This window comes from Ictalurus punctatus, chromosome 19, assembly GCF_001660625.3.
Source record: "Ictalurus punctatus breed USDA103 chromosome 19, Coco_2.0, whole genome shotgun sequence".
Lineage (NCBI taxonomy): Eukaryota > Metazoa > Chordata > Actinopteri > Siluriformes > Ictaluridae > Ictalurus > Ictalurus punctatus.
The window spans coordinates 12,629,159-12,640,213 of record NC_030434.2 but is presented as its reverse complement, the minus strand read 5'-3'; the positions used below and the strand labels follow the sequence as shown (position 1 = coordinate 12,640,213).

The window sequence follows — 11,055 nt, the reverse complement described above, 5'->3', positions numbered from 1 at the left end:
ATTTATTGTATTCAAGATTAATATTAAATGGATCATGCGTCACTTCCTTTCAATATTTGCATACGTCAGCAACCGATTTGTAACTACTGCCTGAGCGCGTGCACTGTGCTCGCGGTTATTATGACTGCTAATTGGCTAGCATTAATGTAGGGCTAGCGCTGCTAGTTGACATTAATCTATAGCTAAAGGTACTAATTAACTCCTGTCAGGACCTAGGAAGCCAGTTATTTAACTGACAATAGATATTAATTACTGAGACATTGAAAATTTACTGTCTTTATTAATTAATTTACTTCAAGAGAAGATATAATATATTTAGCAAGTCAGCTAGCTGACGAGTTTCTGAACATGAATTGGGTAGGAGGCTGGCGGTACGTCGACGACTCTATATGAACACAACAACATAAACATTCACATTTCTGTTCATTCTGTGTAGTAAGCTTTTCTTTACTTATTGAAATCAGAAAGTACTGACATAAGGGCTACAATTTAACGTCATCTTGTTCTACAGAAGTCGTGTTATGAAAAACAGTGACACGAGAAAACAAAAGGTAATAAATATATGCTACATACAATGGCATTAAATTCCCCTTTATACAGCTTTGGCAGCGTTGACTTTAGTTTTGTTCAAAAACAAAAATGTACCATATTTAAATGTGTTTGTAAATATTAAAACTAGTTGGAACAGGCTGTTTTGCTGACTACAGTATATAATAAGGCTGTGTATTGCGACCAATTTGACGATTCTTATGTATATGATTTCGAGTTGATTCGATTCTTATATGGTGTTGATTTGATTCATATATGTGTGTGTGTGTGTGTGTGTGTGTGTGTGTGTGTGTATATATATATATATATATATATATATATATATATATGTATATGTATATATATATATATGTATGTGTATATACATGGTTTTGATTCGATTCTTATATATGGTTCGATTCTCTCTCTCTCTCTCTCTCTCTCTCTCTCTCTCTCTCTCTATATATATATATATATATATATATATATATATATATATATATATATACACACACACACACACACACATATGGTTTCGATTCGATTCTTATATAAATGTATGGTTTAGATCCGATATCGATTAGTTATCAATATTTCATTTAAAATGTTAGTTTTGCAGACTAAAATCCTTATTTTAATATAAATGCTGGTAACTGAAACCCTCCTACTTATCTATATTACTGAAATACACATCTACATTAACAATATGGCTCACACAATTATGTTCAATTACTTTTTACTTTCACTTTGTGTAACAAAAAAAAAAACCTACATGCAGTGCACACAAGGTAAGCACAAACTGCACAATGCACATTGTTTTAAAAATGTTGTAAATGTGCAACAGTGAAATTCATTAACAACTTGAAATGTTTAAGAAATAAAACTGTTTTCAAAATTCAAAACATGAAAGATGGTGACATGTTCAGGAAGAGAGGCGAACTACAGATAACATTCACATCTTCTCAAGTAAAGCACGCGCATTAAGAATCGATTCGGGGATTTCCCGATATTGATATCGTTTTGTTAAATTGAAGATTGATTAAAATCACAGAATTAATATTTTTTTACCCAGCCCTAGTCTATAAATTATGTACTTTGGGAGATATCTAGACCTCTAAAGTCTTTATAGCTAACTATATCTGCTGTGTAGTGCTTGTATGGCTTATTTTGTTTTCAAGGAGTTTTTTGAAAAGAAAAGGATGCAAGACAGGCATAATCTCATCAGACCACCACTGGCATCACCTAAAAAAGGCAATGTTGGCAACATGGATTTGCTTACAATGTTTATTGTAAACCAAATCGCATTGAAGAAAGAACACACTGGTAAATTAAAAAGTACACATTACTGAAAATTTATTTAAGATTGGGAAAAATATTTTTGTACATTTATTGTTGTGTTGACTGGTCAAAATAAGAAGTGCTGTCATTTTTATTTTAGGTATCTCTAAAAGAAGACATTTGCCTAAATCAAAAGGAATTGATAAATCTATGCGTGGGGAGTCTTTAGAGCTGCCCATGAGTCCTTGTTCTCCATCACGCTTGATCCTGGCAGAGTGCGAATCGCATTACAGGTACTGATTATTCCATCTACAGCCCACAGGCAAATAACCCACAAAAAAAAGCTAAAACTTTTTCACTGTTTCAGCAGAGGGACAAAGAAGCCTGTATTAAAAATAATAATAATAATAATAATAATAATTATTATTATTAATTTTATTATTATACATTTTCTGGGTTTTTCCCCCTAAAACTTCGTATGACAAAATACACTATCTGGCCAAATGTTTGTGGACACATGACCGTCACACCCATATATGGGCCTTCCCTAAACTATTGCCACAAACCTGTAAGCACATAATTGTATAGAATGTATTTTTATGCTGTAACATTACAATTTCCCATCAGAGGAACTAAGAGGCCCAAATCTGTTCCATCATGACAATGCCCCTGTGCACAAAGCGATGGTTTGCCAAACTCGAGTGTCCTGCACAGAGCCCTGACTTCAACCCCTCTGAACACCTTTGGGATGAACTGGAACGCTGTGTACACCCCAGGCCTCCTCACCCAACAACGCTGGCTGACCTCACTAATGCTCTTGTAGCTGAATAAACACAAATCCCCACAGTCATGCTCCAAAATCTAGTGAAGGCCTTCCCAGAAGAGTTGAGGTTATTATAACAGCAAAGGGACTAAATCTGGAATGTTCAGAATCACACATGGGTGTGATGGTCAGATGTCCAAAAATGTATGGCCATATATTGTATGCAAAAGTTTTCTTAATGATGCTAGGTTTTGGCAGGCTATAAGGCAATTAATATTAGAATGTCGATAATGCTGTAATCATTACTCTATCTATGTTTTTGTAGTGACCAAACACTGGGTGTGAAGAAGAGAAAACATAGCTTCCTAGATGAATTCAAGTTCAAGACGGTGAGAGTCAAAATGAAACAAGTTAATCGGACAGGCACTATTACCATAGTTATTACTTTATCAGTGCTTATCATGCTTTATTAGTGCTTATCATGCTAATTTTCTACACATTTTATAAAACATATAAAAATCTTGTATAAGGATAACACAACATATAATGTCTTATTTGGCCTAAGCTGTCACCGCTGCTGGAAACCAACCTGACTGACAAAAGTACATCAGTGTGTCAGCACCGGGTTCAGGGCAGTGTCGGTTCCTTTTCTTCAGCCTCACCATCCTCATCAGAGGCCTTCAACATCCAGTCCAGGCCCACTGTACACATCTCCCCTCCGCCACCACCAGAATCACACTGCACAAAAAATGCCCAGGTAAATCCTGACATATTAGGCTGTCAGGTAAATGTAGATGCAAAGAAGCACAAATATTAGGCTCATTGTAACCCACTCACTCAGTTTTATTCACTTACATTTAGAAGGCAGTAGATTCTCCTCAAGGGGGAGCAATTACTCTGTATATTTGTCACTATCGAAAGGGAGAAAACTGGTAGAAATCTGTACCAGCAGGATTAGATGACTGCATGCATGTTTGTGTTCACAAATTGTGTGTGTATATGGTTAAAAGCCGTAAACACAAATCCTAAATACAGGCTATAGTTTGTTATTTTATTGAACTTGGTTGAAGTAGCCTAATGATAAAAGCTTCATCTGAGCTGTTTACATACAGTGCGTCAGGCCATGAATAAATACACATATTGTGTACAGTCCTATTTGCTCACCTGCCATTTCCCACGCACAAGCCAGCTCTCCCCATCCATACGACAGCTACTGTACCAGCCGGGAAGGGGAACATGTGCTTCCTCCAAGACACCTGAAGCCAGCCAACTACATCTTTTCATGCCTCTCTGGGTAGCGTAACACACTCGGAGTGCCCTGCATACATCTGTGTACATGAGCTCACAGATGCCCATGATTGGCATGTGTCGTTGTGATTGACAAGGGAGAGAGAGTGTCCCATCACTCACACCCAGAGAGCATGGCCATTGGCACGGTTGGGATTCAAATATGTGATCTCCTGACAATAGGGTGAAAATACACATTTGTGTATTCCAAGTGACACTACTCATTTTCTTCACGCTTCAACCAAATGCCTAGGGCAAGGATAGATTTTCATATTTTAGATGTTGTCAGTCCACCTACATGCATGTTTTCGGGAAGAACATGCAAAACTGCACAGGCTGTAACAAATACACATCTTCATATTTCAGCCTGAGCATGGAGCTGAACACTGCAAAAAAGCATCATGGTGTTCTTGTAAGAGTGCTGATTTACATCAGTAGCACCATATGTCCCTATTTTCTAAAATATCTCATTCTGCTCACTTCATATAGAGGTAAATGTGCAGATATCTTACATTGAGGTTCTCCAGATTTTAAAATCACTCATGCAAAAAATTGTTTCCTAGCCAGTGGGGGTGTGTGAGTATAATCTTTGGACAGTGCCTTATCAAACAGAGACCTCCCAGACCAGCTATGCGGATGGAGTCCAGTTTAGGAGCACCTTTCATAGGTGAGATGAACTTCAAACATAAGCTCCCCAGGCTAAAAAAAATAGTAGCATCCACCAGTAGCAGTACATATTGTACAGGGTCAGTAGGGCTGGACAACTAACAAGCAGGATGAACCTGTATGGTGTGTCTTGTTAAACTAGTTAAAATGTGTGTGTCTTTTTAAACTAGTATGATGGAACACTTCGAACACATTGGATCATTAAATTGAGCATAACCAGGTATTAGGAAAGAAATAATTTTTAGTCTGGGGGGCTTAGCAATATATTTTTACTTTATCATTATAATTAGTGGTAAGCACTTTTTCATGTATGTAATTAAATATACTGAGTCAATAATTGTCTCCAATAATTGTCTTAAAATAGCAGAGAAAGCGGTGGGCTGTCCATACACTCTGCTGAGAACCCATTTAATGATTTAGAGATGAATGACCAAGAAGACAAGACTCACTTTTTTGGACTCATCAGTGGAGGTGAAGGTACAGGAACCGTTTGTCAGGAATGTATTTGGTTTTGCCATGCCTGATATACAGTGCCTTCACTAATATTGGCACCCTTGGTAAATATGAGCAAAAATTGTCTTTATTGTTTAACTTTTAGATCTTTTGTTAGAAAAATCACAAAAATACTCTGCTCTCATGGATATCAAACAATTGCAAACAGAACACAGGTTTATCAAATAAATATATTTGTTAAATATAGGTGTGAAAAAATTATTTGCAATCTTTTAGTCAATACACTGTTCTACCTCCCTTTGCCAAGATAACAGCTCTGAGTCTTCTCCTATAATGCCTGATGAGGTTGGAGAATACATGGCAAGGGATCTGAGACCATTCCTCCATACAGAATCTCTCCAGAGCCTTCAAATGTTGAGGTCCACACTGGTGGACTCTCCTCTTCAGTTCACCACACAGGTTTTTGATGGGTTTCAGGTCAGGGGACTGGGATGGCCATGGCAGGACCTTGATTTTGTGGTCAGTAAACCATTTTTGTGTTGATTTTGATGTATGATTTGGATCATTGTCCTGCTGGAAGATCCAACCATGGCCCATTTGAAGCTTTCTGGCAGAGACAGTCGGGTTTTCATTTAATATCTGTTGATATTTGACAGTGTCCATGATGCCATGTATCCAAACAAAATGTCCAGGACCTCTGGCAGAAAAACAGCCTCAAAACATAAAAGAGTCACCTCCATATTTAACCGTGGGCATGAGGTACTTTTCCATATGGCTACCTCTCTGTGTGCACCAAAACCACCTCTGGTGTTTATTGCCAAAAAGCTGTATTTTGGTTTCATCTGACCATAGAATCTGATCCCATTTGAAGTTCCTGTGGTGTCTGAAAAACTGAAGATGCTTGAGTTTGTTTTTGGATGAGAGTAGAGACTTTTTCTTGAAACCTTCCAAATAACTTGGTGATATAGTGATTTCCAGTTGACTGGAACTTCTTAAGTATTGCCCTGATGGTGGAAATGGGCATTTTCAATCCCTGTGTTATTTTCTTATAGCCACTTCCCATTTTGTGAAGCTCAACAACCTTTTGCCACACATCACAACTATATTCCTTGGTCTTACCCATTGTTATGAATGATTAAGGGAATTTTACTTATGTATTACCTCATATTTATACCCCTGTGGAACAGGAAGTCATGGTTGAACAATTTCCTGTTCCTAGTCACCCAGGTGTACTAAAAAATGTAAAATATCAATGGGAATATACTTCAAATAGATTTTTCTCATATGAATTCATAGGGGTGCCAATAATTGTTGCAAACCTATATTTAACAAACATTTCTTTTGGATAAACCTGTGTTTTGTTTGCAATTGATATCCATGAGAGCAGAGTATTTTTCTGTTTTTTTTTTTTTTTAACAAAAGATCAAAAGGTTAAACATTAAAGACAATTTTTCACAGCCTTCTATTCTCATATTTTCCAAAGGTGCCAATATTAGTGGAGTGCACTGTACATTAAATATTATAAATTAAAAAATAAATGTTAAACCTGTCTTCAGCAACAGTAAACAAACACCTGATTCTTAATTTGAACGAGTGCATGTTATGGGTTTTTAAATTTAAAAAATTACTAAGAATGAATTTTACTTAAAATAGTTTCTACAAAAAAAAAACACAGTAATTTTATTTGATGTTAAAGGTGCAAAAGAGCAAAAATATATTTTTCTTTCAATCATCACACATTATTTATATATAAATGTAAATAATTGGGATTATAATGTATGTCATGAATCTATACAAAATAGCTCATCATATTAGAGTGGGGGGGAAGCTTGTCATTGCACAAATAATTAACCATGGGTCTTTGCCATCAGAAGTCATGTAAGTAGTTGAATTTTTCCACATGTTTGCAAATGTTTGCAAGTGTCACCTGATCTCAGTATAAATAAACCCGCCCCTGGAATGCCCCAGTTCTTTAGAGAGCATGTCTAAACAAATAGCACCAAGTTGCTATCAAAACAAGTCCAGGACAAAGTTCTAGAAAAGGTTCAATCAGGGTTTATCTCTTAAAAATGATCCCACACTGCTTGGAGAACACAATAATTCTTGAGAATCATGGTGTTGATAGTGATCATGTCAAGAATTAGCATTGGCCTCTTGATTGATTGTCTGATGACTGCCCTCCTTACATGGTCATTGACATTTGGTGATCGGCCTCCTCTAGTCCTCCAGGACTGTTATTTATTGTGTTCAATGGGATGTTCAAAGATTGGGATGTATTTTCTATGACAATGATTGATACTTTTCCAGATCTTTGTGCTGGATTTGGTTTCGTAGCTCTTAGGTCTTTACGATGCTGTTCGGATATCTCTCTGGGGCTTTCCAGAAACAGGTATTTTTATATTGAGATTATGTAACACTTCAGTTACTCATTTGCGAACTCCATATTCAACTAATTGTGTGACTTCTCTTGGGAACAATCTAGAAGTTTCAGCACTACTTATGCACACACAACTTTTACATTTGTAAATAATTTTACTTGCTATATTGATATTTCCCCCAATTCAGGAGTTTGTGCCATTTCTGCTATTTTGTGTAGATTCAAGACATATAATCCTGATAAAAGTTCAGTTGCAGGTTATAACACCACAAAATGTGGAAAAGTTCAAGAGGCATGCATACTTACACAATGCACTGTACACTAAAGGTGTATGTGGTGTCCATAGTGGTGCACCACCGCACTGTGCATGGCATCTCTCAGGGGGAACATAATGTTATTACAAGCTTTCTGAAAGGAGTAAGGAGCCATTGTCAGCTATACTCCCCTAAGAGCCCATAATACAGGTCTGCTGCTGGCCAGATCACTCGGGGGACACCTTGGGGGTTCCTGTTCACGGTTTTGTCACCAAATTTTTATAGCCAATCAAGTGATTTTTGCAGTGTTCCATCACAATATCAGTGACTAAAGCTTTTTAATATACACTGGATATCGGGTAATTTATTTTCTTTTCTTCTATGTATTGTAGATATTTCTAGTAAGAGAACAACAAAGCTCCATCTTCAAAAGGAGACACCACATCCCCCGACACGATCTCCGTTAGTAGCCCGATTTAGCAAAAACATATTGTCTTAAATTATAAAATATGTTTTATGCTGTATTTGTAATGAGGGTTATTTATTCTTGAAAGTGATTTCACTGAATCCTACAACAAAGACCGCAGTATTGATTTCTTATCTCAGGTAATACAGTGCTGTTCAGTTTGTTTCATTTATTTAAATTAATTTATTCATGTTGATTCATTTAATCCTCTTGGAAGCAAGCTCAGTATTTGAGCATATTAACTTAATGTTAACATGTTGACTTTCAGATATATGTCCAGTAATCATGGGACTTGACTAGTTGAAATGCTTACAAAGTAAAGGGCATTCTTTTTTTATTTTTATTTTTTTTAAATAAACCATCACTTATCAATTGTGAAATGTCAAAATGTAAACTCAAAAACAGAGCATCTTTGTTCACAGAGCCACTTAGTATATCTGCAATTCAGTAGCATCTGCTTCCAGTTTATAATGTACTGCACTAGCTGAGTTGTATTTTTTTTGTTAAAAGGTGGTTTCTTTGAAGGCTGATGTTTGATGTTCTCTTTTTTACCCTCTTGTTTAAAAGCATGTGTCTAGATGCGTTGACTGTAGACCCTGTGAGTTTTATACTTTTATCTTAGACTTATTGTACCTGACTGTCTTTTAATAGACTCTAAATTAAGTTTCTTGCCAAAGGCAGGGTTCACAGAATTGTCTCAGAGCATGCCTGTGAATCACCAGTAGCCTGTTCTCAAGGAGAGGGCTATGTCAGCTCAGACGATGTAACAAACTCTGTTCCATCACTCAAATACATTTTAGTAAGTTGTTTCATGATCCTTAACACAATATATTTGTGTTCAGCAAATATCACTGTGTAAAATTGAATCATTTGATGACATTCTCTGTTTTTGAACTGTACACTGAGTTGCCTGTGTATTAGGTATACCATGGGATTGAAAAAAATAAATAAAGAAACGTTAATCTCACTGTGGCATGTACACAAAATCCCATCAAGACCAGCTAGTTTATATAGATATACTGACTAAAACTGGTTTCTCATACAGTATATATATATATATATATATATATATATATATATATATATATATATACACCTTTAAGAAGTTAGTTAGCAGTTAGCTGTATGTCAGCTTGGATTAATCAATTAATTTATGTTTTATTTATTCTGATTTTTAATGTTAGTTCCTTTATCCTGAATGCTGTGCTTTTTTTGTATTTACATAGTCACAGGAAAAGGGAAAAAAGCAGGATGGTGATTCCTACGTGCACATGTGCCACTTTAAGGACATTCTGACAAGCCATCAGGGATGTTGTCCATCAGGGATGAGTGCTCCAACAAGCGTTATGTCCTTCAACCAGAAGATGATGTGTAACCATGAACATAGAGAGAGGAAGAGTAATGCCCATGGGATTTCAAAAACCTTGAGAGGGCTCAATCAAGAACTGACCTGTGAGGAGGATCAGTTTGTTCTCTCTTGTTTGCAGACTAAGACACAAAGTGGTATAATGCATAAAAAAGCATCTCCCAGGACACAAGACAAGGCGACACAGATTGCAGGTTTTTCCAGTCTGACTTTGCAAGATGCCTCAGTGCAGTGTTGTCTTTTGAAAGCAGCAGATAGGATGAGTATTTTCACTGAACCCACAGCTCACGTTCACCACATTAGAAGACACAAAGCTCCCACCACTAGGAGGCAGACTCATCACAGCAGTAAAAATCATGTTACTAGTCAGTTTGCTCTATCAAAAATCCAAGAGGTGGAGTTGAACACCTGCCGGATGACGTCAAAAATGGAGCCTGCAATTACAGGACATGAAAGTTTGAGCAGATCTGAGAGCCAGGCATGCATGAAAAAACATCCATTACTGCACTTCTCTCACACAAATGCCCCAGGTATTAATAACTAACTGATTACAACATCACATGAAATACAGATTTCTTAAACTCTTATTATGATTAGTGTGAATCGGATCTCAGTGATACATGGTAACCTCAGTAATAGTGGAGTGGAATATATATATATATACACACATACAATGGAGCCTATACTCGAAGCTGTGTAGTTGATAACAGACATACTTTCCTTTCGTAGAGCTAAAGGAGCAAGCATCAGAGAACATGATGTTGAGAGGCGAAAGGTGTGAAGGTCATGAGGAGAAGAGTGTGAATCAAAACCCCACTGAGAACTCAAGCCGCACAGAGGAACACGACAATGCCTTCACTGCTGAAACAGGTGGAGACAGGGTATCTGAGGGAAAGGGAAATCTTAAAGAAATTGCAGACATTCTGCTCATGCTGAAGCAGAAAAATAAGCATCCATGAAGTGAGAGAAAATGTGAGATGACTATTGTATGTTGAAAGTTAGCATCTGTCATCAGAAACTTTATAGTTGTACGTGTTACACTGGCTTAGTTTTGCATGGTTGAGTTACAGTGCAGTACACTGGAAATCAATACTTAACACCAAAAGCTTATTTCAAACAGTGGACAACGTTTTATTGTTTAAATATTCAAATGTGATGAATATTTCTTTTCATAGAATATAAATCTAGCAAAACATTTAGCGCAACAATAATCAAATGAACACTATACACATATTTATATTCACTATTTTATCGTTGATCGTAAAAACACTGGTTTATAATAATAGTAATAAAAGTACCAATTTTACATAGAAAACACTCACCCACACCCACTAGATAGATCTGGTTAGATCTCGCTCCTCAAAGTAACACAATGACTTGTTGACTTTGAAGCATTCTCCAGTGTCAAATACATTCTAAAACATGTGGCACACCCTAACATCTGGTCAATAAAGCTCTGTCCTAATAAACTGGCATTTAGTATACTTTCCTGAAGCATTCTCTCCCTCACTGCAATAATCAGAACTGATATGAGCATACCTGATTAAAACTTGACTGTCACCCTATAGTGTGCTTCTCCCTTTGGGAAACTCAGTGTACTTCAGTGTTAAACATGAA

The 11,055-nt window shown here is 36.6% G+C and overlaps 1 protein-coding gene across 3 annotated transcripts; it reads left to right on the top strand.

Annotated features, from left to right (window-relative positions):
- Positions 1–59: 59 nt before the first annotated feature.
- LOC108280144 (uncharacterized) lies at positions 60–10,922 on the top strand. Of its 3 annotated transcripts, none has more exons than XM_017494923.3 (14): positions 60–371; positions 512–551; positions 1,707–1,851; positions 1,967–2,099; positions 2,895–2,958; positions 3,135–3,326; positions 4,420–4,523; positions 4,887–4,993; positions 7,999–8,068; positions 8,161–8,212; positions 8,640–8,670; positions 8,750–8,871; positions 9,299–9,968; positions 10,168–10,922. In XM_017494923.3, exons 1-14 carry the CDS (start codon positions 349–351, stop codon positions 10,395–10,397), a joined length of 1,983 nt encoding a protein of 660 aa, XP_017350412.1. In that variant the 5' UTR covers positions 60–348; the 3' UTR covers positions 10,398–10,922. The 3 variants fall into 3 exon arrangements, with proteins under 3 accessions (XP_017350412.1, XP_017350410.1, XP_017350413.1); XM_017494921.3 differs by having other exon boundaries at positions 4,887–4,999; XM_017494924.3 differs by lacking the exons at positions 7,999–8,068; positions 8,161–8,212; positions 8,640–8,670 and having other exon boundaries at positions 4,887–4,999.
- Positions 10,923–11,055: the final 133 nt, after the last annotated feature.

What these genes read in the sequence shown, in the direction of transcription:
- LOC108280144 (XM_017494921.3), top strand. Translation starts at nt 349, where the DNA reads ATGAATTGGGTAGGAGGCTGGCG. An exon ending in GTATTGATTTCTTATCTCAG is followed by an intron (nt 8,213 to 8,639) that starts GTAATACAGTGC and finishes CTTGTTTAAAAG; the next exon opens with CATGTGTCTAGATGCGTTGA. An exon ending in CTCTCACACAAATGCCCCAG is followed by an intron (nt 9,969 to 10,167) that starts GTATTAATAACT and finishes TTCCTTTCGTAG; the next exon opens with AGCTAAAGGAGCAAGCATCA.